At 37.0% G+C, this 27,851-nt stretch overlaps 1 protein-coding gene across 5 annotated transcripts in view; it reads right to left on the bottom strand.

Annotated features, from left to right (window-relative positions):
• TSGA10 (testis specific 10) overlaps positions 1-27,851 on the bottom strand; it is a 151,245-nt gene that overhangs the window by 118,838 nt on the left and 4,556 nt on the right. For 3 of the 5 annotated variants that reach the window (XM_029937178.1, XM_029937175.1, XM_029937174.1), the window contains exons 2-5: positions 23,365-23,493; positions 8,119-8,334; positions 1,196-1,261; positions 4-171 (exon numbers count right to left, since the gene is read on the bottom strand). In XM_029937178.1, coding sequence (XP_029793038.1) covers positions 4-54 — 51 coding nt within the window. In that variant the 5' untranslated portion in view covers positions 55-171; positions 1,196-1,261; positions 8,119-8,334; positions 23,365-23,493. Of the gene's footprint in view, positions 1-3; positions 172-1,195; positions 1,264-8,118; positions 8,335-23,364; positions 23,494-27,851 lie in introns of those variants that run through there. The other 2 variants (XM_029937176.1, XM_029937177.1) reach the window with 2 other exon arrangements.

The following is a 27,851-nucleotide window of genomic DNA, read 5'->3' as shown; positions in this document are numbered from 1 at the left end:
TACCCGGGAAGATGGAGACGGGCGTCTTGGACTTTTAGATCTACTTCTCATCATTTTTCTCAAATTTTGAGCTTCACTCTTATAATAATCTCTGTCTGCTTCTAAAGTCTTGACAAAAGAATCAAGTCTGGAAGGAGATTTATTTTGTGCTTTTTCAGTCTCTAAAATTATCTTGCCAAGGAGGAAAAAATTAGGTCATTATTTCAAACTAAGCTATAGCATAATTTTCTAAATGCAAGTTGAATAAACAGGATCCTTAAAAATAATAAATTTGGTATTTTAAAGAGAATTCATCAATACTCTCTAAGAAGCAGTTAGGTACCTCCTTTTTCTAACATTTCAGAATTTACTATATTTTTATTTAACTGAAAAGTACCCATAAATTTATTCTATAATTTTAAGAAAAAATGGTATCTTTACCATTTGGAAAGTCTAGAAATATCCACAGATCTAATTATAAGTCCTAGAAATTGACTTAATTTACTGAGAAAACTTGTATGCTAATATTAAAGCATGTGTTCAGAGCATCTAAGTTTTGTTCAATAATTTTTCAATGAATGAATAAAGCAAATGAATGCTCTCTATGTTATACTTGCAGGCACTTTCAAGTACATTCCCATTCACTTTAATGTATTCAGAAGCTTTTGTTTGTTTTTCACAATCTTTATTTTACTAATACTTTATTGGGAGAAAATTCCAGATATACTTTCAGAGAGGGTGTTTTAAATATTTTAAATGATAATATTAAACTGTCTCAACAGAGCAGTTTTCACTTTGCATTGTTATATAAAAAAAACATATTATTCAAAATTAAGTTATAATATTCTACTTAATATTTATTACTAACAGCAATAAAAGTTAATGTGTAAACAAATGCATCTTATATTTTGAGAATGAAATTACTCACAGTCATCATTTTAAACCAAGTAAAGATAAGGGTACTAATAAAACCAACCAAAAATTCTCCCCACCTCTGGGAAACAAAGGCATAATGATAAAATGGAGCGAGAACAGTGATACTTTTACAGATGGGAAGTGCCCCTGTGCATCAAGCAGAATACTAATTTCAGAAAAACAGATATTTTTTTATTGTTCACAAAATTCATGAGAGCTAAAACACATGTACCATTTTTTGTACTCTTACTAATAGAATAAAAATGATTCTGCAACATATATTTATGAAAAATGCACTTACAGATCTAAGCCTTTTTATTGTATCTTCCAATACTATTATATTATTTTGCTGGCAAATGAGTTCAATCTGAAAAGCCAGAAAAAAATTGTTATTTAGATTAAAACTATTTAACCAGATTTAACTAAAAAGAGAACATCAAAAAGGAAAGCCACTTGTAACAACAGGCGTTGTGAGAATGTGGAGCAAAAGAAATGCTCTTGTACTGTTGGTGGGAATGCAAACTGGTGTAGCCACTGTAGCAAACAGATGGAAATTCCCCAAAATAATTAAAAATAGAACTACCTTACAATCTAATAATTGCACTACTGGGCATTTTCCCAAAAAATACAAAAGCACTAATTCGAAGGGATACATGCACCCCTAAGTTTCTTGAAGCATTATCTGCAATAGCCAAATGATGAAAGCAGCCCAACTGTCCATCAACAGATGAATGGATAAAGATGTGGTGCACGTGCACAAACGCACACACACGCACGCACGCACGCACGCACACACACACACACACACACACACACACAGAGGAATATTTTTCAGCCATAAAAAATGAAATCTTCCCATTTGCAACAACATGGATGGAGCTAGAGAGTATAATGCTAAGTGAAACCAGTCAGAGAAAGATAAATACCACATGATCTCAACTCATATGTAGAATTTAAGAAACAAAAAAATGAACAAAGGAGGAAAAAAAAGAAAGAGACAAACCAAGAAATAGACTCTTAACCACAGAAAACAAACTGATGGTTAGCAGAGAAGAAGTGGGTGGGGAATGGGCGAAAAGGGGGATGGGGATTAAAGAGTATACTTACCATGACAAAAAAATATTTTTAATTTTTAAAAAGAAAGCCACTTAAAAATAAAAACATGTAATGAATATTTTACAAAATAAAACATTATCTACCCTTTTCTGTTCATCTACCTTTAGATGGTAAAAGAACATAGGATATAGTTCTTTTAGATTAATCAGTTTGTTATGAAATATTAATTGGTTATATCTTACCAAATCACTCCCTACAAACCACAACAAAATATTAATACTACTCATAATTCTGAAGATGATAATAGGGAAGAGATATAAGAATTAGTAGGATAAAAATTTTCCCATATTACCAAAGTCATAAATAATTACTTTCTCTTCTGAATTCTTTTGATAGTTTAGTTCAATCAAGATTATCCATAAAATACTTTTGGTATCAGGTTTAGGACACTGAGCATACCCAGTCTTATAGTATAGTTATCTATAGTCATATATTGAATATATGATTAGATTGTATGTTTCTAGAGGGCAGTGGCTATGTTTTTATTCAATGATCTATTTGCTATGAACTATATGCTATAAAGTTGCTTATTAGTATAATTAATTTACTTCTCAATTCATAAACCTCCCCCTCATTATTCTAAACTGTTTCTTGCTTTATTTTAAATATGACTTTTCTGGAATTATTACTTCTCATTTGTTCTTTAGGCCCAAGTTCTTTCTAGGGTTTCTCTGGCAATTACATTTTTGTAATTTATGATATATTAAGGGGTGTTATGGTATGAAATAAAATTTATGTACAGTTTGGATAAATTTATATAGTTTTGGATAGATAATTTTCAATGCTTTAATTTAGACTATTATATAGATACCAAAAAGAAATGGATCTGTATTATGTATAAAGGTGTTCATATTAACTTAGGTATAAAAAGTCACACAGCCAAAAATTTTGTTTGTTGTAAAAAGAAAATTTATATATACATATCCTAGATAGATGGAACATAACCAATAATATGTAAGCTGAAGATTATGTCTAATCACAGCAAAGTGTGCTTACAGTAAATGTTATTTTCTTCATTATACTCTTCTATATGGACTGAAATTTTTATAAGAAACATGTATTACTTTTATAGACATAAAAAACATAATACTGATTCCACTCTGAAAAACAAAATTAGGGGCAGCTGGCTGGCTCTGTTGATAGAACATGCGAATCTTGATCTTGGGGGTTTTAAGTTTGAGCCCCACATTGGGCACAGAGATTACTTAAAAATAAAATTTTTAGGAAAAAAAAAAAAAGAAAATCATAACTGGCCCAAGTGAAAAGATGCTAACCCAGTGTTGTCATTTATTTGACAATTGGTTAATGAGGACGCCTGACAACGTGTTATATGCTCAGGATAGCAATAAAATAAAATAGACAAAAATCTCTGCCCTCGTGGAACTTACATTCTAGTTGAAAAGAGAAAAAAGTAGGTAAAATATATATCAGATAGTTACTGTGTTATTCAAAAAATACATGAGCATTTACATCTGTTCTAGGCACTTGAGACAAAAAAGTTAAAAAAAAAAAACAAAGATCCCTGTCTTTGGGGGCAAGCTTACATTCCAACTTAGTAGACAATAAAACTAAATCTAACAAATAAGTTACGTAGTAATGTAGGAGAAAAAAGAGCAGAGTTAACTATACTGGGAGTTTTCTGAAGAACTAGTTTGAATTTTAATAGGGTTATCAGATAAGTCCTCATTGAAAGGTGACCTCTGAGCAAAGAGAAAGGGGGTCAATCATATAAAATTGTGGAAGAACATTCCAAGAAGATCTAGCTATATCAAATGTCCTAAGGCAAAAGAATGACTGCTAAATTCTAAGGAATAATAAGGAGGCTACTGTGGCTGGAGTAGAGTGTAGTGGCAGAAAGTAGCTAAACAATGCTGTGGAGAAAAATAAAGCAGGGAAAAAAGAGGGGGACTAAGCATGCAGGGAAGGGACAAAACATTTAAATTGCCTTTATACTTCATCTTCCACATGGTAAATCTTAAAGTATTTTTTTTAATGTTTTATTTATTTTTGATACAGAGAGAGACAGCATGAGAGGGGGAGTGTCAGAGAGAGAGGGAGACACAGAATCCATAGCAGGCTCCAGGCTCTGAGCTAGCTGTCAGCACAGAGCCTGATGCGGGGCTTGAACTCACGAACGTGAGATCTGACCTGAGCCGAAGTCGGAGGCTTAACTGACTGAGCCACTCAGGCACCCCAAATATTTTTGATTAAATGAAATATAAATGTAACAATAATGACAAGAGCTATCAAAGATCCAGTCCAATAATAACCCCTAGATTAATTAAAATATAAATTGTATGAAGAAACTAGTAGTGGTAAAATTACAATTCTGCTTATTTCAAAAAGTTATGTTCAATTAGCTGGGAAACACTGTATTGTTAAGATATAAATGATAAAAAAAACTCAAGATGAGAAGATAAAAGGAGACATATAATTGGGGTGGTTATTATTAAGACTGAACTTAATTTATCATAAACTGTGAATGAAGGATAACTATTCTTAAAGAAACAATACAAACAAGAGTTTACTGAGAAATGCTTAAAACATTCAAGCTACTTTTGAATTACCCTCAAATACTTTAGTAGCAACCATTACAAGATTAATTCGCAAGTTAAAAAAAAATCTCTAAGGACCTCTTCCAGGTAACTGTTAAAGAAGACTGTGTCCTTACATTAAAGTAAGAAACTTCATATATTTCAATATTCAATTCCTCAGATTTTTTATTAATTCCAGCTTACTTATCCTTTACACCATTTTAATAAGCAAAATTACTGTATATAAACAAATACTATCTTAGAGTTTATGTACTGGGTTCTTATATTTCAATTTACTGTAATAGATAATGCCTTTAATAACATGTATGTTCTCAGCTTGGTCATTTAAGTGTTTATCATATGCTATCAAGAGTTAACATATAATATGCTTTATTATGTGCTAGTAGGAGTACATTAAAAGGATGTATAAGAAATAACATGGAACAGGGGCACCTGAGTGGCTCAGGTGCTTAAGTATCCAACTCTTGATTTCGGCTCTGGTCGTGACCTCACAGTTCAGGAGATCAAGCCCCGAGTTGGGATCCCTGCTGGGAGTGGAGTCTGCTTAAGAGTCTCTCTCTGGGGCACCTGGGTGGCTCAGTCGGTTAAGGGTCCTGCTTCCGGCTTTGGCTTAGATCATGATCTCACGGTTTGTGGGTTCTAGCCCTGCGCCGGGCTCTGTGCTAACAGCTAGCTCAGAGCCTGGAGCCTGCTTCAGATTCTGTGTCACCCTCTCTCTCTGACCCTCCTCTGCTCATGCTGTCTTTGTATCTCAAAAACTTAAAAAAAAAAAAAAGAGTCTCTCTCTATAGATAGATAGATAGATATCATTCTCGCTCTCTCTCCCTTTTCCCTTTCCCCACTTTCTCTCAAAAAAAAAAAAGTGGACATGCTAACTTAACAAAAAAAGGAGGGGTGCCTGGGTGACTCATCAGTTAAGCAGCCACCTTCAGCTGAGGTCATGATCTTATGGTTTGTGGGTTCAAGCCCCACAGTGGGCTCTGAGCTGATGGTTCAGAACCTAGAGCCTGCTTCCAATTCTGTGTCTCCCTCTCTCTCTGCCCTCCCCTGCTCACGCTGTTTCTCTCTCTCTCAAAAATAAATACATAATTTAAAAAAATCTTTAATTAAAGAAGAAAGAACATGGAAAAATGAGCTTTAGGAAACTACCTTATTAGAGACAATTTACTAACGTGGTGATTAATAAAATCAAGACAATGGAGCATATTCACACCTTTAAAAACTCAATAGGTTGCTTTTAGGCTTTCAAATACACTGTACCATGCTTACAAACCATTAGAGAGCAACGAGAAATGAAACTATCTTCATTTTTAGAATTGTGTTTAGGGGCGCCTGGGTAGCTCAGTTGGTTCAGCAGCCAACTCAGGTCATGATCTTGGGGTTTGTGAGTTCTAAGCCCCACGTTGGGCTCTATGCTGACAGCTCAGAGCCTGGGACCTGCTTAAGATTCTGTGTCTCCTTCTCTCTCTGCCCTTCCCCTGCTCATGCTCTGTCTCTCTGTCTCTCAAAAATAAATATAAACATTTTAAAAATTAAAAAAATAGAATTCTGTTTAAGTTCTTAGTTTCTAAATTTCATGGTTGGATACTAAACTCAATCAAGAAATAAAATGTTTATCAAAATATTATAAAGCTACACTAATTAAAATAATGTGGTAGAGGCACAGAAAACAGCAAATGAATCCATGAAATACAACAGTCCAGAAACATATCCAAGCACATGAGAAATTAGTAGGTACTAAAATGTCATTTCAAATCAGTGACTAAACAAAGGACTACACAACCCCACCTCATACTAGAACAAAAATTCCAAAAGAATTGAAACTTTATTTATTTATGTTTGTTTATTTTGAGAGAGACAGAGAAAGCGGGAGGGAGAGAGGGAGGGAGAAAGGGGAGAATCCCAAGCAGGCTCCACACTGTCAGCCCAGAGCCCGATTTGGGGCTTGAACTCACAAACCCCAAGATCATGACCTGAGCAGAAACCAAGAGTCAGATGTTTAACTGACTGAGCCACCCAGGCATCCCAAAAACTGTTTTTTAAATGTTTGTTTATTTTTGAGAGAGAAAGAGACAGAGAGAGCGAGTGAGCATGCATGAATGGTAAGAGGCAGAGAGAGATGGAGACAGAGGATCTGAAGTAGGCTCCACACTGAAACAGAGAGCCCAATGCGGGGCTTGAACTCACAAAAGTGAGATCATGACCTGAGCTGAAGTCAGATGCTTAATCAAATGAACCACCCAGGTGCCCTTGGAAGGATTAAAACTTTTTTAAAAAATTACTAAAAGTATTAAAAGGAACTGTAGACATTTTGTAGTTCTTGAGGTAAGATCTTCCTAAACAGGGATCAAAACTGAGTGAAGAATAGAGGATTTTTAGGGCAGTGAAATTACTTTGCATCATACTATAATGGTAGATAAATGTCATCCTATGTTTGTACAAACTCTTAGAATGCACAACACCAAATGTGGACCCAAATATAAACTAGAGATTCTAAGTGATAATGATGAGTCAATGTAGGTTCAGCAATTTTAACAAATGTACCACTTTGATTGGTAATGTTGGTAACAGGGAAACTGTCCATACATAGGGATAGGAGGTATATAAATCTCTGTACCTTCTGCTTAATTATGCTATAAACCCAAAACTGCTCTAAAATAAAGTCTATTCAAATTTTTAAAATGGGAGAGGCACTCCAAAAAATAAACTCAGAAGTCAGTAAAGATTGATTAATTTTACTACACAGAAATTTAAAACTTTGGTTTAAAAAACTCTTCAAAGTGTGAAATAAATTGTATGTGTGAAAACAGAAAGAAAAGGATGGATATATATGAATCATCTATTTGTTGATAGATCTCTCTGCAGAAAAGAGAAGGATTAGGAAAGGAGAGCAACGTCCTATACACAGAACATTCCTGGGGGGCCTGGGTGACTAAGTCAGCTGAGCATGTGGCTCTTGATTTCAGCTCAGGTCATGATCTCACGGTTGGTGAGATTAAGCCCTCCATAGGCCTCTGCATTGACAGTGCAGAGTGCGCTTAGGATTCTCTCTCTCTCTCTCCCTCTCCCTCTCCCTCTCTCTCACTCTCACTCTCACACTCTCTCTCTGCCCCTCCCCCACTTGTACTCTGTCTCTTTCAAAATAAAAATAAAAAATAAATAAATAAATAAAAGAAGAACATTCCTGTTGCCTAAAGTTTTTACCATAATTACAATTACTTAGGACATTTTTTGAGCAAGAATTTTTAAAAGCAATAAAACGTGCAATACAATTTAATCCTTAGAATAGACATTTAAATGTCATGTCAAATCTAAAAAACTTTCAAATGATGAGAGAATGTTACTTTTTCCACACTGCATTTAATAGTTACATGACGTTAAAAGAGGAATTAAAATCCTGATCAGTAGTCAGATGCTAACTAGAATTATTGTAGTGATTACTGCACAACATGTACAAATAGTGAATCATTATGTTATATACCAGAAGCTAATATAATACTATATCTATCAGTTATAACTCAATAAAAAATCCTATCAATGACAGATGTAATACCTTTGCTTCTTCAAGTTCTTTGTCGGCGGTATCCACCACAAAATTTTTCTCTTTTTCTAGTTGCTCTGCTAGTTGGTCAATTTTAATCAATTCTTTACAAAGATGCTCATTGTGGCTGGTTAAATCGTCTACTTGACTGCTTACCACCTCCTTACTATCCAAGAGTTTCCTAACATATTCTTCCAAGCCATGATTTGTCTGTATGAGATCTTCAATCTGTTTGAATTAAAAAGAAAATAATCACATTAAAATATTTCCTTTGCTTCCCTCTGAGGAGAAAAACTAAGTGAACAGAATCAGGAAGAGAGGTCTGCTTCCCTAGAAGGAGACTTAGCTACATATATTTTTCTCACTTCCTGAATTTTGTACCATGTGAATATAATACCTCTCTGAAAAAATATATTAAGTGAAAATGTAAAGGTTTATAGCTACATCTTAAAAGATAATTTACAGTTAATAAATACTATTGATTTCTTAACCAATTAGAAGAGTGGCCAAATATTTATATCTGTATAAAAGATACCATAATCTTGAAATTCTTTAATTTTAGTAACTAATATCATCAATTAGGTATCTTTGAGAATTATATTTCTAATTACTGTTATCAAAATATGTTAACTCTTCAAAAAAAGTTCTTTTGAACATGTCAGTAACTTACTTGACTAAGCTAAATACCAAATCAATCAAGTATTTGCTGACTAAATGTGGAGGGTCCCAGCTTTCCTTCCCAGCCCACTATCAAATCATCAATGGATGAAGAAAAGGGCCTTTTCTATCATGAAGGTATCCAAATGCCTTTAAAGGAAAAGAAATATATTAGACCCATTGAACATGATTATGTGTCAGGAACTACGTTAAATCCCATAGATACAAAAATAGGTTAGGTCCCTTCCTTCACAGAATTTGTTTACTTGAGAAAACACAAAAAAAATATGTTAAGTACTATAAAGGAAGTATCTATAAAGGGTGGCACAAAGGTCCTTATTCATCTTGTCTCACTGTGTACTTAACAAACATTTACCGAGCACCTCTTATATTCATGGCAGTGTGTTGGTACCCATAAAAAATGTAAAAAGACGGAAAAAAAACAGACTCAGTCTTTGAGGAGCATCGTAAATTGCTAAATTTCTCATCCAATGTTATCCTTAGTTCTAACTTCCAACCTTGCCCTTTTCAAATAACTATAGATAGCTCTCTTCAAACCATCAGAAGCAACAAAGCTTTCCTTAAAAATACAAACTTTATCTATAATTTGTGGCTATATAATGATATACCCTAAAGGTCACAAATTATATTTAGCTGAATATACTACCATGACATTTATCATACTCAATATAAAACATTCCAAGAAGCACAATAAAACCAACTCTGACTTAAGCATCAAGTAAGGCACACTAACTTGAGAGATTTAGAAGTTAAGAATTTAAATTATCAAATCCAGGAAACAAGAAAAAACTTGAAGAATTAAAAAAACAATAAACAGAAACCATATATGCACTTATTTCCTTAGTTGAGTCTCTTATCACAAACGGCCTGAATTTCAGCAATACCTCCTACTCTCTTCTCTTTTGGCCTTTTCCATATATAGCTAAAAATTCTTTGAAAGTTCAAATTGGAGGTAACTTCTGTAACTTTATGGTGCTTTATCACACTGAGAATAAGATTTTTTAAATGTTATTTATGATGCCAACCCTACGAACCTGTCCAGTCTAACTTCCACCTTCTCCTATGTATCTAAGCTCCAGAATGCTAGACTCAAGTTTACTAAGGAAGTAATTGAAGATGCTATACACTATGTCCCGCAACTTTCTTTATAAGAATCCTCAAAGAAAAGTAGGCTCAAGTCTCAATTTCAGGAAAACCTGCTTCTTTTGGACACCTGGTTTTTTCTTACCCTCAGGACAGTGAATTATTTAACTAAAATTTCCTTTTTGCCCTTACCTCAAGGAATTTTAAAGCCAGGTGGTGATGATGGTGGAGGGCACTTGAGGGGAAGAGCACTGGGTGTTGTATGGAAAACAATTTGACAATAAAATATTATGGAAAAAAAAAAGATTACTTAAAAATTAAAAAAAAAATAAAGCCAATCTGCAACCCACTTCTAGTAACTAGCACAGAACCCATTAACAATGATCTCCTGTTTGCTATTCTCATCCCAACTTTAACTAATCCCCTGTTCTTATTGCCTAAGCTATTTTCATTACTTGTATTATTTTTTTATTTTAACTTTGAAGATTTATTTTTTAATAGTTTATTGCCAAGATGGTTTCCATATAACACCCAGTGTTCTTCCCAAGTGCCCCTATCCATGACCATCACCCCCTTCCTCATTCCCCCCTCCCTCTTCAGCCCTCAGTTTCTTTTTCAGTATTCAAGAGGCTCTCATGATTTGCCTCATTCCCTCTCCCTAACTCTTTCCCCTCCCTTCCCCTTCCCATGATCACCTACTAAGTTTCTCCTGTTAGACCTATGAGTGAAAATATATAGTATCTGTCCTTCTCTGCCTGACTTATTTCGCTTAGCATGACACCCTCGAGGTCCATCCATTTTGTTACAAATGGCCATATTTCATTCTTTCTCTTTGCCATGTAGTATTCCATTGTATAGACAAACCACATCTTCTCAATTCATTCATCAATTGATGGACATTTGACTATTGTTGAAAGTGCTGCTATGAATATTGGGGTACATTTGCCCCTATGCATCAGCACTTCTGTATCCCTTGGGTAGATCCCCTGCAGTGTTATTGCTGGATCATAGGGGAGTTCTATTGATAATTTTTTGTGGAGGCTCCACACTGTTTTCCAGAGTGACTGTATCAGTTTACATTCCCACCAACAGTGTAGGGGGGTGCCCGTTTCTCCACGTCCTCACCAGCATCTATAGTCTCTTGATTTGTTCATTTTAGCCACTCTGACCAACATGAGGTGGTATCTCAGTGTGGTTTTGATTTGTATTTCCCTGATGATGAATGATGCTGAGCATCGTTTCATATGCTAGTTGGCCATCTGGATGTCCTCTTTGGAGAAGTATCTATTCATGTCTTCTGCCTATTTTTTCACTGGATTATTCCTTTTTCATGTGTGCAGTTTGGTGAGTTCCTTACAGATTTTGGATACAAGACCTTTATCTGATATGCTATTTGCAACTATCTTTTCCCATTCTGTTGGTTGCCTATTAGTTTTTTTTATTGTTTCCTCTGTTGTGCAAAAGCGTTTTATCTTGATGAGGTCCCAATAGTTCATTTTTGTTCTTGATTCCCTTGCCTTTGAGGATGTGTCAAGTAGGAAATTGCTGTGACTGAGGTAAAGGAGGCTATTTCCTGCTTTCTCCTCTAGGGTATTGATGGTTTCCTGTCTCACATTCAGGTCCTTCAGCCATTTTGAGGTTATTTTTGTGTATGGTGTAAGAAAGTGGTCTAGTATTCTTCTGCATGTTGCTGTCCAGTTCTCCAGCACCACCTGTTAAAGAGGCAGTCTTTTTTCCATTGGATACTCTTTCCTGCTTTGTCAAAGTATTGGCCATACATTTGTGGATCCAGTTCTGGGCTCTCTACTCTATTGCATAGGTCTATCTGTCTGTTTTTGTGCCAATACCATACTATCTTGATGATGACAGCTTTGTAGTAGAGGCTAAAGTCTGGAATTATGATGCTCCCGTTTTGGTTTTCTTCTTCAATATTACTTTGGCTATTCGGGGTTATTTGTGGTTCCATATGAATTTTAGGATAGTCTGTTCTAGTTTTGAGAAGAACACTGGTGCGATTTTGATTGGGATTGCACTGAACATACAGATTGCTTTGGGATATAATGACATTTTAACAATGTTTATTCTTCTGATTCATGAGCATGGGATTTTTCCATTTCTTTGCGTCTTCAATTTCTTTCATAAGCTTTCTATAGTTTTCATCATACAGGTCTTTTACATCTTTGGTTAGGTTTATTCCTAGGTATTTTATGGTTTTAGGTGCAACTGTGAATGGGATCACTTTCTTGATTTCTTTTTCTGTTTCTTTATTATGGGTATAAAAATGCAACCGATTCCTGTACGTTGATTTTGTATCCTGCGACGTTGCTGAATTCATGGATCAGTTCTAGAAGACTTCTGGTGGAGTTGATCGGGTTTTCCATGTAGAGTATCATGAATTCATCTTTGCCGATTCTGATTCCTTCTATCTGACTTCATTTTTGCCAATTCTGATATCTTTTATCTCCTTTTGTTGTCTGATTGCTGATGCTAGGATTTCCACCACTATGTTAAACAACAAGGGTGAGAGTGAACATCCCTGTTGTGTTACGGATCTCAGAGGGGAAGTTCTCAGTTTTTCCCCATTGAGGATGGTATTAGCTGTGGGCTTTTCATAAATGGCTTTGATAATGTTTAAGTAAATTCTTTCTATCCCCACTTTCTTGAGAGTTTTTATTGAGAAATGATGCTGTATTTTGTGAAATGCTTTCTCTGCATCTATTGATAGGATCATCTTTTTTAAATTTTTTTCCTGCTTTTTATTTATTTTTGAGAGACAGAGAGAGACAGCACAAGCAGGGGAGGGTCAGAGAGAGAGAGGGAGACACAGAATCTGAAGCAGGATCCAGGCTCTGAGCTAGCTGTCAGCACAGAGCCCGATGCGGAGCTCGAACCTATGAACTGCGAGATCATGACCTGAGCCGAAGCCGGACGCTTAACCGACTGGGCCACCCAAACGCCCCGGATCATCTGGATTTTAACTTTTCTTTTGTTAAACTGATCTATCACATTGATGGATTTGTGAATATTGAATCAGCCCTGTAACCCAGGAATGACTCCCACTTGATCATGATGGATAATTCTTTATATGTGCTGTTGAATTCGATTTGCTAGTATCTTGTTGAGTATTTTTGCATCTGTATTCATTAAGAATATTGGCCTGTAGTTCTCTTTTTTGTTGGGTCTCTGTCTGGTTTGGGAATCAAAGTGATGTTGGCTTCGTAGAATGATTTCTGAAGTTTTCCTTCTATTTCTGTTTTTTGGAATAGCTTGAGAAGGATGGGTATTATCTTTGCTTTAAATGTCTGGTAGAATTCCCCTGGGAAGCCATTCAGCCCTGGGCTTTTACGCTTTGGGAGATATTTGATGATTCAGTTTCTTCATTAATTATGGGTCTGTTCAGATTTTCTATCACTTCCCATTTGAATTTTGGTAGTGCATGTGTGTTTAGGAATTTGTCCATTTCTTCTAGATTGTCCAGTTTTTGGCATATAATTTTTCATAGTAATCTCTGATGTTTGCTTATATTTCTGAGGGATTGGTTGTAATAGATCCATTTTCATTCATGATTTTGTCTATTTGGGTGTTCTCTTCTTTCTGAGGAGTCTGGCTAGATAGAGGTTTATCAACTTTATTTTTTCAAAAAACCAACTCTTGATTTCATTGATTTGCTCAACTGTTTCTTTGGATTCTATATTATTTATTTCTGCCCCGATCTTTATTATTTCCCTTCTTCTGCTGGGTTTGCGCTGCTCTTGCTGCTCCCCTTCTAGTTCCATCAGGTGCTCTGTTAAATTTTGTATTTGCGCTTTTTCTAGTTTGTTGAAATAGGCTGGATTGCAATATACTTTCCTCTTAGGACTGCCTTTGCTGCATCCCAGAGAGTTTGGATTATTGTACTTTCATTTGTTTCCATATATTTTTTAATTTTTCTCTAATTGTCTGATTGGCCCAATCATTCTTCAGTAGTGTGGTTTTTTTCCACATATTTGGAGGTTTACCAGTCTTTTTCCTGTGGCTGATTTCATGTTTCATAGCATTGTGATCTGAAAGTGTGCATGGCATGATCTCAATCCATTTGTATTTATGGAGGGCTGCTTTATGCTCCAGTATATGATCTATCTTGGAGAATGTGCCATGTGCACTTGAGAAGAAAGTGAATTTCCTATCTTCAGGATGCAGAGTTCTAAATATATCTATTAATTCCATCTGTTCCAATGTGCCGTCCAGGTCCATTGTTTCTTTAGTTATTTTCTTTCTGGTTGACCTATCCATTGCTGTAAGTGGAATATTAAAATCCCTTGAGATAAGCACATTTTAATCAATTAAATTGTTTATGTTTGTGATTAGTTGTTTTACATATTTGGGTGCTCCTGAATTCGGCGCATAGATGTTTATAATTGTTAGTGCTTCTGGAGAGAGACCCTATAACTCTTATATAATGTCCATCTTCATCTTTTATTACTGCCTTCTCTTTAAAGTCCAGAGTGTCCAATATAAGTATGGCTACTCCAGCTTTCTTTTGACTTCCGGTCGCATGATAGATATTTTTCCATCCCCTTCCTTTCAATCTGAAGGTGTCTTCAGGTCTAAGGTGAGTCTCTTGTAGACAGCAAATAGATGGATTTTGGTTTTTTATCCATTCTGCTACCCTGCGTCATTTGATTGGAGCATTCAGTCCATTTACATTCAGTGTTATTATTGAAAAATAAGGGTTTAGATTCATTGTGTTGTCTGTAGGGTTCATGCTTGTAATGGTGACTCTGGTAGCTTGTATTCCTTGCTACATTTCCCTTATAAAGTCCCTCTTAGGATTTCCTGCTTGGCTGGTTTGGTGATAATGAATTCTCTCAATTTTTGTTTATTTGGGAAAACCTTAATCTCTCCTTCTATTTTGAATGACAGGCTCATTGGATAAAGGATTCTTGGTTACATATTTTTCCTGTTCATCACATTGAAGATTTCCTGCCATTTCTTTCTGGCCTGCCAAGTTTCAGTGATAGGTCTGTAACCACTCTGATAGGTTTCCCTTTGAATATTAGGGCCCTTTTATCCCTAGCTGCTTTCAGAATTCTCTATCTTTGTATTTTTGCCAGTTTCACTATGATATATCATGCCGAAGGTCAATTCAAGTTACGTCTCAGGGGAGTTCTATGCGCCTCTTGAATTTCAATGTCTATTTCTTTCCCCAGATTGGAGAAGTTCTCAGCTATAATTTGATCAAGTACCCCTTCAGGACCTTTCTGTTTCTTCTCCTTCAGAAACTCCTATGATACGGATAATTTGCATTTGATTGTATCACTCAGGTCTCGAATTCTATCCTGCTCTTGCCCTCTCTCTTTTTCTCAGCTTCCTCTTTTGCTACAACTTTATCTTCTAATTCACCTATTCTCCTCTCTGCCTCTTCAATCCGAGCAGCGGCCACCTCCATTTTATTATGCACCTCATTTATAGCCTTTTTAAAACTCATCACAGCTATTCTGAAGGTCCCTAGTCTTGGTATCAAGAGCTTCTCTGATGACCTCCATGCTTTTTTCAAGCCTGGTGATTAATTTTATGACAATTGTTCTAAATTCTTGTTCAGTTATGTTGCTTGTGTCTGTTTTGAGCAGTTTCTGTAGCTGTGATTTCTTCCTGGAATTTCGTTTCGTCATTTTGGCTAGCTTTCTGTCTCTTGTCCATTTTAAAAGCTTGTTCTGCACTGTGCACCTGTTAGTACTGCTCTATTAAAGACGGCTCTTTGACTGTCCAGGGCCTGTCATTTAAAGAGATGTTCTTTTAATAGCGTCTCTCAGTTTCTCTTCTTATGCCTCTGATTATTTTATTTCCCTACTCAGCGATATTTGGGACTCTCCACCATGTGTACTTTGGCTTGTTTCTTGAGGTAGCCTCAGGCATCCATGATGCTGTCATCTATAAGGACTCTGTGAATATCTCCCATTCGTGCAGATCAGAGTACTGTGGCTTTAGTCCTTCTCAATTTGATAGTTGCGGGCAGGTGGAGACTTGAGAGCTCCCTACTTCTCTGCCATTTTGCCACTCCTTAAGATGTGGAGGTTGCCTGGGTGGCTCAGGTGGTTAACCGCCTAACTCTTGATTTCAGCTCAAGTCATTTTCTCACAGTTCATGGATTTAGGCCCCAGAGTCAGGCTCTGCACTCTCAGGGAGGAGCTTGCTGGGGATTCTCTCTCTCTTTGCCCTTCTCCTGCCCTCTCTCTCTCTCTCAAAATAAAAAAATAAAAAAATAAACCACAACTATTGGATATGGGATAAACAAACAGATAAACTTCAATTTATCTATCTATACTTTTGTCTTTGTTCATGGCTTCTACAATGACATATTTCTGAGCAATGAGTACGCTAAAAACGTTTGTTGACCTTCCACTGTAGCAGGTTAAATGCTTCTCCTTCTGTGCTCCATAAAGTCTCTTACATAGTTTAATCTTAGTATTTTATACTCTATATTAGGCATTTACTTCCCTGTCCCTTCTGCTAAATTCTAAGCAACTCTAAAGTGACTGTCTGTATTCTAGGGAAGCCTGGGTGGTTCTGTTGGTTGTGTCCAACTTTGACTCAGGTCATGGTCTCATGGTTTGTGAGTTCAAGCCTCGAGTCAGGCTCTGTGCTGACAGTTCAGAGCTTGGAGCCTGCTTCGCAGTCTGTGTCTCCCTCTCTCTCTGCCCCTCTCCCTCTAAGAAATAAATATTAAAGAAATTTTTCAAGTGATTTTCTCTAACTTCTGTGTCAACACACCTCTCATTGCTTTGTAATTTATTATGTATCTAGCATATAATGCTCAAATTATTTTTAAGTTAATGAATAAAATAAATTATATATAAGTAAACACTCACTCCTCTCATGGCTAACATCAAGCCCTACTTTTACTCAATTCCAAGACAAGTACTTTAGAAGAGAGGGTTTCAAGTAGTAGAAAGGCTATAGGCTTTGGAATTATGCAGAAAGGTTCAAACCCTGCTGTCGTTCTTTACCAGTTAGTTCACCCTGGGCAATTTACCATATTTTCTTGATCCTAAGAGATGCATCTGAATTCAGAAAAAATGAATGGAAGCCTCTTGACTTCCATCTGGTAAATGGAGAGAATACCTACAATTCTCAGGGTGTAGTCAGACATAAAATTTCAAGTAAAATTTCTGGCAGATAACAGTTACTCAAAAAATAACTTTAAAAAAAACTTTTTGGGGGCACCTGGATGGCTCAGTAGGTTAAGCGTCCGACTTTGGCGGAGATCATGATATGCAGTTCATGGGTTTGAGCCCTGTGTCAGGCTCTGTGTTGACAGCTCAGAGCTTGGAGCCTGCTTCAGATTCTGTCTCGCCCTCTCTGTCTCTACCCTTCCCCCACTCAGGCTCTGTCTCTCTCACTCTCTCAAAAAATAAATAAACATTTAAAAATATTTTTAACTTTTTATTTTGAAATAATTAAAGATTCACAGAAAGTTGCAAAGAGGACTGAAGGGTCTCCTATACCCTTGACCCACTTTCCCCAACAGTTACACCTTAAACAATTATAGCACAATATCACACTCAGAGATTTGACCCTTGTATGAAATGTGCATGTTGTTCTATTCCACTTTATCCCATGTATAGACTGTTGTAGTCAGCATCTCAGTAAGATACAGAATTATTCCATCACCACAAAGATTGCCCTCCTGATATTTCTTTATAGTCACATCCTCTCCCCTTCCCATTCTTAACTCTTAGCAACCACTAATCTCTATAATTTTGTCTTTTCAGGAACATTATATAAATAAAAACATGTGATAAAGATCACAGTATGTGATACTTTGACATTGGCTTTTTCACGCAACACAACACAGTTGCATCAATGGTTCATTCTTTTTTGTTGCTGAATAATATTTCATGGTATGGAGTACCACAGTTTGCTTCGGCATTTACCAATTAAGGGAAATTGTAGTTGTTTCCAGTCTTTGACAAACAAAGCTGCTATGAACAATCATACACAGGTTTTTGAGTGGATGTGAGTTTTGATTTCTGTGGAATCAATACCCAGGAGAATTAAGTTTCTCCTTATCCTTGACAGCATGGAGTATTGTCACTATTTTTAATTTTAACTGTTCTTATAGGGGTGCATTGTTGTTTCATCATGGTCTTAATTTGCATTTCCCTGACATTTAGAAAGGATGAACACCTTTTTATGTGCTTGTTAACATATATCCTTCTGTGAAATACCTCTTCATTTCTTTTGCTTGTTTTCTAACTGGATTGTTGCTTTTTACTGCTGAGTTTTAAGAGTTCTTCATGTATCCTACATATGATTCTTCTGGCAGAAATATGATTTTTAGGGGCACCTGGGTGGCTCAGTCAGTTAAGCATCCAACTTTGGCTTCAGTTTATGGGCTTGAACCCTGCATCAGGCTCTTTGCTGACAGCTCTGAGTCCCTCTCTCTGTCTGCCCCTCTGCTACTCATGCTTTGTCTCTTGCTTTCTCAAAAATAAACAAACACTAAAAAAGATTTAAGGAAATACTGCTTATAGGGTTTTTTTTTCATCCTGTTAACAGGTTCTTTCACAAACTAAACTTTGATGAGGTCTAAATTATCGATTTTTCTTTTACGAATCATGCTTTTGGTGTCATATCTAAGAACTCTTTGCCAAGCCGAAAGCCCTGAAGGTTTTCTATGTTACCCTATAAAAGTTTCATAGTTTTGTGTTCTACATATAAATCTAATATCCACTTTCAATTAATTTTTATTTAAGGTGTGAGGTTTAGGTCTACCTTCATTTTCTTCCCTAAAAGATATCCAGTTGTTTCAGCACCTTTTATTGAAAAGACTATCCTGCCTCCATCAAACTGCATTTGTGCTTCTGTCAAAAACCTTTTGCCTGTACTTGTGTAAGGTTATTTCTGGATTCTCTATTCTGTATCATTGATCTGTGTCTATCCCCCTAGTAATACCATACAGTCTTAATCACTGTAGCCATATTCTAAGTTTTGAAATCAAAAGAGAATGACTCTTCCCACTTTATTATTCTTTTTAAAAATTGTTTTTGCTGGGGTTTTGATGGCAATTGCATTAAACCCATACATCAATTTGGAGAAAATTGACATCTTGATTGACATTACTATGTTGAGCCTTCCAATCCATGAACATGATCAGTCTCTGGATCTAAAGCGAGCTCTGTGCTGACAGCAGCAAGCCTGATGCAGGGCTTGAACTCGTAAACCATGAGATCATGACCTGAGCCACTGTCAGACATTCAACCAACAGAGTCACCCAGCACCCCTCATGTGCTTTCCTGCCATTTGCAGATCTTTGGGAAAATGTCTATTTTGTCCTTTGCTCACTTTTGAATTGGGTTGTTCTTTGTATACTGTCAATTATTAATCCTGTGTCAGATACATGATTTGGATATAATTTCTCCCATGCATTTTTTAATAGACTTTATGTTTTTCTTTAGAGCAGTTTTAAGCTTACAGAAAAATTGATATGGAAGTAGAGAGAGTTCCCATATACACCTTCTCCCCACCCCACACACAGTTTCACTACTTGAAAAATGTCTGTGTCCATTCATCCTTCCAACACTCCTTTCCACCAAATCCCTGGCAACCCGTGATCTTTCTAATGTCTCTATGCTTTGTCTTTTTCAGAAGGTCATACAGTTGGAATCATAAGAATATGTAACCTATCCAGTTGGCTTTTTCCACCTAGCAATTTGCTTTCAAGGTTCCTTCATGGATTTTTGTGGCTTGATAGCTCATTTCCTTTATCAATGATCATTTCCTTTTATCAATGACTAATAATCCATTGTACAGATATGCAATTTCTTTAGTCACCTTTGAAGAATATTTTTGTTGCTTCCAAAATTTCCACTTACTTCTTCTTTATATCCTTTATTTCTTAGATGAGATTGTCTATTTTTTATTTGTTTCAAACATGCTCAGAATTGTTTGGAGCATTCATACAATAACTGATTTAAAATCTCTGAGATAATTATAATATCTAATTCATCTTTGTGCTGGCATCTCTTGGTTGTCTTTTCTCACTGAGGTTGAGATATTCCTGATTCTTGAGATAAGAGGTGTTTCTTTTTTTTAAGTTTATTTAGGCAAAGAGAGAGGGAAAGAAAGAATTCCAAGCAGGTTCTGCACTGTCAGCAAAGAGCCCAACGCAGGCCTTAAACTCACAAACTATTATATCATGACCTGAACTAAAATCAAAAGTCAGATGACTGGGGCACCTGGGTGGCTCAGTCGGTTAAGCATCTGACTTCAGCTCAAGTCATGATCTCATGATTCGTGGGTTCGAGCCCCGCATTAGGTTCTGTGCTGACAGCAAGCTCAGAGCCTGGAACCTGCTTCAGATTCTGTATCTCCCTCTCTGACTCTTCTCTGCTTGCACTGTCTCTCTCTGTCTCAAAAATAAATAAAAAACATTTAAAAATTTAAAAAAAAAGAGTCAGATGATTAATCAACTGAGCCACCCAGGTGCCCCAAGAGGAGTTTTTTTTTCATTGAGATGATCTACTCTTGTGTGTTAGTAGGCTTCCTGTCATACTTCCTAGGACTTTAGTTCTAGCTAAAAAAGGGGGACACTACCTTCTTACTGCTAGATGTAGGTGGAAGTCCTAGGAAGGACTCTGTTGACACCTGGAGAGGGTGGTCTCCTTGTCACTGCTAGGCAGGGACGCGGGTTCAGCATCCCCACCATGCTCCTGCTGGTATCACCAGAGTGAGGAAGAATAGAGGCAACTTGTTACTGCTGCCATGCGTCCTCCACCACCACTGTGGGTGAGTGGACTTGTTACTGCTAGGAGACGACAAAAGTCCTAACTGTGCATTAGGTCTCCTCTGGCACCAACTCAGCAAAAAGGGGACACTTCTTACTCTGGGTTGAGGGTGGATATCTAAAGTGGTCTTTGCTTACTTTATGGGGTTGAGGAGGTACTTACTGCCTGGTGGCTGGCTCCCCAGCCAGCATTCCTTTGATATCACCCCGGTGAGATGGGGGGTTGGGGAGTGGGACATGAGGCACAGCCAGGACTCCTTATTACAGCCTTGCACAAGTGGACATCTAGGCTCTTAACTTAGCCTTTGCTGGCAGGAATGGGGCTGGATAGTGTTTTTCATGGTGTTTGAGTGGGCAGGTATTGTCTAAAAGTAGTCTGCATTAGAAACAGACCTATAAATACGAAGAACAAAATGAAGGGGGGAGAGATGGAAAAATGGGTGAAGGGGAGTGGGAGATATAGGCTACCAGTTATGGAATGAATTAGTCATGGGGAGGAAGTCAGTGGTATCATAATAGTACTGTACGGTAACAGATGGCAACTACACTTGTGGTGAGCATAGTATAATATGTAGAGTTGTCAGATCACTCCACTGTATACCTGTAACTAATGTAACACTGGATGTCAACTACACTTCAATAAAAAAATTTAAAAAATAATTAAAAGAGAGGGGGAAAAACAAAGCAACTTCACAAGGGAAAAGCCCAGAAGACATCACTTTAATCAAAAGATCCAAATAAAGATCATTAGGAATAGGACAAATTGAAATTGTGTGCTACTTGATAGGAATGAAGAGAACCCACCATCATTTCTGTACTATTTCTGTCTGTATTCATGTTGCACCTTGAGCAAACAAACATTTATTATGCACAGTTTCTAGGGGTCAGGGATCTGGTAGTGGCTTAATTTGGTGATTCTGATTTAAGGTCTGTCACAGGGTCAAAGGAGTCAGCCAGGGTGACAGTCACCATGGGTTGACTAGGGCTGGAGAATCCACTCCCAAGCTCACCCAACACAGTTGGCAGGCCTCAGTTTCTCACGGGTTACTGGCTAGATGATTCAGTACCTTGCCATGTGGGCCTGTTCACAGGGCTACTCACAACATGGAAGCTTACTTCCCTCAGAGCATATGATCCAAGAGATTACTCTATAACTTACTATTTCTGCTCTGTGCTCTTGGTTACAAAGATCAATTATGGTACAAAGTGTGAAAAGACTACATTGGAGGTGGAGCCAATTTGAAGGCTGGCTACCACACAGCCAAAGGTTCATTAACATAATCATGACAAGCCCAAATCAATGGCCATTCTACAAAATAATTCACCTGTGTCCTTTAAAATGTCATGGTCATAAATATCAAGGAAGAAAGTGGACCTGTTCCAGAATGAAGGAGATAAAGGGACACAATAACTAAATGCAATATGCAATGCTGGACTAGATCTTTTTGTAACCGAGGACACTATGGGACAATCAGCAAAAACTTGAATGGGGTCAGAGGCTTAGGTGGCAGTGATATATTGAAATTCACTTCCTGATTTTACTAGATTGTACTGTGATCTTGTAGGAGAGTGTTCTTATTTATAGGAAATACCCACTCAAATGCTAGAGAGATCAGGACGTCAGGTCTGCAACTTATTCTCAAATGGTTTAAGGAAGGATAGTCTTTGCTCTGTAATTGTAACTTTTAGATACATTTGATATTGCTTCCATTTTAAAAATGTATATAAATTATAAAAACCTAGGACAGAGGGGCATTGGGTGGCTCGGTTGGCCAAGTATATGACTTCGGCTCAAGTCATGATCTCAAGGTCATGGAATCAAGCCCCACCTCGGGCTCTGCGGGACAGTGTAGAACCTGCTTGGGATTCTCTCTCTTTCTCTGCCCCTCCCTGCTCATACTTTCTCTCTCTCAAAATAAATAAATAACTTTAAGAAAAAAAAAAAAACCTAGGACAGAAAAAAAAAGTGGTTACCCCTTCCTGGTCCTTTGTCTAGAAGAATGGCTCTTCTGAGAACTTTTTTTGTCTGCATCTATTGTTGCTTTTAGATGCCAGTTTTTCCTGTACTCTGACATATATGGAACAAAAGGAAAACCCAGGAGTTCACTAACGTGTCACTTATTGTGTGCTGAGGTCAGTAGCCAGTCTTCCTTCTCCTTCCCACTTTTTAGGATGTCCTTACATCTGTTTTATAACAAAACACTCAGCATTTTTAGTTGTACTTAGTGGGAGGAATAGGGCAAAGTAAGTCTACTCCATTTTCCTAAAGGAGGAAGTTTCTTTTAATAGCTTTCATTAGTAGCCATACCACACATCAAGCATCAGGTGAACAGGCAATACGGAGAACTGGGTTCAAAGCCTAGCTAACTTGGAAGGTCAGACAAATCCTATTTAGCTCTGTCACTCATTACTCAAATATCTTAATTCTATAATCTCTTGGAACTTTAGCTTCCATGTCAGTAAAATGGAAATAACGTCACTACTTCACAAGGTTGGAACGATTACATAACATTAGATACTTAAATATGCTGAATACAATGCTTGCCACGGAGTTTGCACTCATTATATGTATCTGATTCTGCATGTATCAAAATAGTTAAAATAAAAATGGAATGATTTTAGACCCAAAAGATGTCAATGAGCGCTGAATTAGAATTCATTCTTCATCTTCTTATTTTAAAATAGGCCTACATCCCAAATTAATTCAGGGAAATAAAGAAATTAAATATAACCTGTAATTTCAGTGCAGAGATGAATGTGTCTTGATTTCTCACTTCTTGTTCTAGCTGGAGAGTATTCTGGTATTTTTCAGCTTCAGAAAATGGAGCCCCTAGACCAAAATCATGTTCTTTGGTGGTAACCTTGTGGAAAAAATGGGAATGATGCAGAGGCTATCAGTTTAAAACAGTTTTGTGATTTCCTACAACAATTAATGATTTTGAAAATTCACAATATTCTTACATACATTTTCAATTGTTTTTATTAACCTTGTCCCACCAGCTAAGAGGATTTTCATCAAGCTTTATTTTCTTAAAATTGCATGTTATAGACTTTTTCTGTGTTTTCCAAATATAAAAACTACTATATTAATGCTTTTCAGAAAATACATATCCCATCCTATCCATTTGGTAATCACTGTTCTGAGGAAACATAGTCAGCAACAAATTACGTAGTCTACCTCTAGGCCTGTGTTACCCAATATAATAGCTACTAGCTACCTATTTATTGCTGCTTTTTTATATTAACAAAAAGTTTGCTACACATATCACAAAGGGCTAACTTCCCTAATACAGAAATGACTCCTATAAATAAAAACAGAAAAGAAATATCCTAATAGGAAATTTGACCAAAAATATGGATATTTCAAAGAAATGGCTTTTAAATAGATTAAAAGATATTCAATCTCATCATTTAGAAGGATATGAATTAAAAGAACACTGAGGTAACAATTTTTAATCTCATATTGGCAAAGATAAAAAAGTTGGATATATAATTTAAAATTCTTTTTTTTTAATATTTATTTTTGAGAGAGAGAAAGAGAGACAGAGCTGACCAGGGGAAGGACACAGAGAGTGGACAGAGAGAATCCAAAGCAGGTTCCAGGCTCTGAGCTGTCAGCACAGAACCCAACCCACCAACGCAGAGCTCCAAACCACGAACCCTAAGATCATGACCTAAGCCAAAGTCAGACACTTAACCAACTGAGCCACCCAGGCACCCTTATAATTTAACATTTTTATACAATGCTGGTGGTGGGGTAAATTGATACAATATTTCTAAAGAACAATTATATAAAATCTAGCAACATTATAAATGCACATAGCTTCTACACAAATAATTCTACTTCTAGGAATTTTTCCTACAATATATATTTGCCCAAGTGCAAAAATAACATATGTTAAAATATTTTTCACTTTAGTATACTATACATACTACTCCACACTGTGCTTTTTTTTTTTATTAGAAAGAGACAGCATGTGTGCACCAGCAGAGGAGAGGGGCAGAGGGAGGGAGAAAGAGAATCCCAAGAAGACCACACTCAGATTGGAGCTGACGAGGGGCTTAATCCCACAAACCTGGGATCATGACCTGAGGTGAAATCAGGAGTCAGAAGCTCAATCTGCTGAGCAACCCACATGCCCCAACACTGTGCCTTTTTTTTTTAATGAGAATGTTTCAGAAACTATGTAATTTAGGAAAATAATTTGTTCTTTCCCTGAACCAAGGCTGACATTATGTTAAGGAAGAGAGCATTTGCTACAAGCATCCTACATCTCTCCTGGCCACACAGATGATATTCTCTAAAATCTAGTGTTAGGGAAAATGCAGGATCAGGATCCCCAGTTACTGACCGTATGTTACACCCTGTGCAATCCAGCACTTAGCAGTTTGATTGGCGTATTTTCCTTTCCCTAAATGAGACATAAATCTGCTTTTCTGCTCTTCATTCCAACAGTCACTGCTCCACCTGGAAGTTCAGCATTAGATCTCACAGTATATTTTTTGGAGGAGGGGGAGGGGTACAGGGAGACGGGGGGAGAGAGAGAACAAGAGAGAGAACGAGAGAGAGAGAGAGAGAGAGAGAGAGAGAGAGAGAGAGAGAGAGAATCTTAAGCAGGCTCCATGCCCACCATGGAGCCCAACGTAGGGCTCAATCTCACAATGGCAAGACCATGACCCCATCGAATTCAAGAGTCAGATGCTTAATAGAGTAATTCTAATTTATGAATCATTTAAGATTTTATAGGTTAGGCCAAAATCCCAAGTACCATTTCTTACATAGTTTCTATTGAAAAATATATTCCTAGTTATAAACATTTGACTTAAAATAACAGATTCTGACTATGCACTACAATTAATACTTTTAAAATCTTACTGAACATCTACATCAATTTCGGAATTTTCTTATTCATGATAGGCCTGAAATACTGCATTTCTAAAACTGCTGCTCAGTAATTCCTTATTTGACTAGTACAGAGACTACACTTTGAATAGCAAGGATCTCTTCAACTGAAGTAGAAACCTGCCACTCATTCAGAGTTCTTCATAATGTGGCTGCCTCCCACTTCTCCAAACTTATCTCCTAATTGATACTTCCAAGAACTCCTTTATAAAAAAAAACCAATTATTCTACATATTCTTTATATATAGGCTCATATGATCATTATAGAAACATACTATCTTTTGTCATGAACATTTATTATTATTTATTTATTTGTTTTATTATTATTATTCTCCATTTAACTAAAGACACTTCTCAGGTGCAGCTTGAATTCCTTATTTTCTAGTAGGTTTTCTCAGTATTCTCCATCAGATAGTGATTACTGCTTTATTGAGACTTCTGTACTTATTGGCTATAGAATAATTTGTGTAGCTATTTATTTTTCCTGGATATGTCCTCCTCACACAATTATTAGAATCTTACAAACAAGCAACATCCTAGAGCTCTCTGTATCCCTACCAACCTGCACAGAATTCTTTGCATAATAGGAAAGTGCCACTAAAATTTGTATAGGTTGATAAGGAAGCAGTGTACAAAAGCAGGTAAAATTGAACTTACTTTCTTCTCTTTGATAAACTGAACAGCCAGGTAGGGATTTTATCTATCAGGTTAGACTAGAAATTAAAAGTAGCAAGAGGCCAAAAGTTTACCTGACAATTGTGAGCAATCATATTAGACTTGCTACTTTCTCTGCACTATCTTTGGAGCAATGAAAAGGGAGAGAAATCTGTGTATCTGGAATGCCCATGCCTCGCCTGCCTGTTTCCCCACCTCAGGCCACTGAATATTCTCCACTTTCCCATGATCACTATCTAAATGGAACTTGTATTCCCATACAGATCTCAAAGAATACAAATGAAAGTATTTTGGAAGCAGCAAATTGTTACGATCGACACTCAAGCTAGAATCACAATCATTGTCAAGGAGGAAGCATTCTGGCATCGTGGTTAGGAGCCTGCTCTTCGGCCATCAGACTGCTTATGTTCATAATGCCAGTTGTGCTGCTGCTTAGCTGCATGACCATGAGCAAATTACTTCTCTGGCCAACGCCTCCCATCTCTAAAACAGGAATGGCATTTGCGTCATAGAGTTGTGAAGACTAAGTGAGTTTGAGTAAAGGATTTTAGAACACTAGCTGGCAAAAGAAGTGCTATATATATATTATCGGCCATCAAGTCCTACTAATCTTTTCACTAAAACCTCTCTCAAATACATTTCTTCCACGCCTACTGTCACCACTTCTATTTATATTTTAAGATTTTAACAGCCACATTTATTCACTTACTAAACACATTTATAAATAGCTATACTAAGAATGAACCAATATTAGATTCTGGGGATAGAAAGATGGAAAGCAAATAAAAACCTACAATTTCAACTCTCAATGGATTTAGGGAAGCCCAGAACAAATACATCAGTAAGTATAAGACAGCAGTATTAGCACCATATCAGAGGAATGTACATATATGCTAAGGGAATATAGAGAAAAAGAGTACACAGAAGTATTTTTGACTTCAACTTCCCCCATAAAGACTTAGAATCTATTTTCCATGTTCCCCCAAAACCATGAATATCCTACTACTGAAGCACGAAACACACTGCATTGCGTCTATTGGATGTCCACTGCCATCGCAACTTTAATGTGTCCAGAACAGACCTCTTAAGTCTCCCACTTGCACTCCTGCTCTCAACCCAGTCTCCACTGTGTTTCTTCCCAGTCATTCCCATGTCAAATCATTATCGTTTGTGCAGGGCCCAAGGTCCAAAACACAAGGGATCATCTTTGTTTCCCTTCCCTGACCCCCATCAACAAGCCCTGCTGCTTCTACCTCTAAATATTTCCCAAATCCATCCACTTCTCTACATGCTTATTACCACCTCTGTAATTCAAGTCACCATCATCACCCATATGTTTACTGCAACAGTTCCCTAAATGGTCTTAGTGCTTCTACTGTTGCTCCCTACAATCTATTTTCCAAACTGAAATCAAAACAAGCACTTTAAAATAATAAGATCCAGAGAGACCTGGCAGGGGACCATGGGGTGAGGAAGGGGAAAAGAGAACGGGGGAGAGTGAGGGACACAGATCAAGGGAGACTACTGAATACTGAAAACAAACCATGGACTGAAGGGGGAGGGGGAGGGAGGGAGAGGGTAATGGGCATGGTGGGGGGCACTTGTGGGGAGAAGCACTGGGTGTTATATGGAAACCAATTT

Source organism: Suricata suricatta, chromosome 4 (genome assembly GCF_006229205.1).
Source record: "Suricata suricatta isolate VVHF042 chromosome 4, meerkat_22Aug2017_6uvM2_HiC, whole genome shotgun sequence".
In the NCBI taxonomy this organism is placed as follows: domain Eukaryota; kingdom Metazoa; phylum Chordata; class Mammalia; order Carnivora; family Herpestidae; genus Suricata; species Suricata suricatta.
The sequence above is the reverse complement of the archived record's forward strand: the minus strand, read 5'-3'. Positions and strand labels throughout refer to the sequence as shown.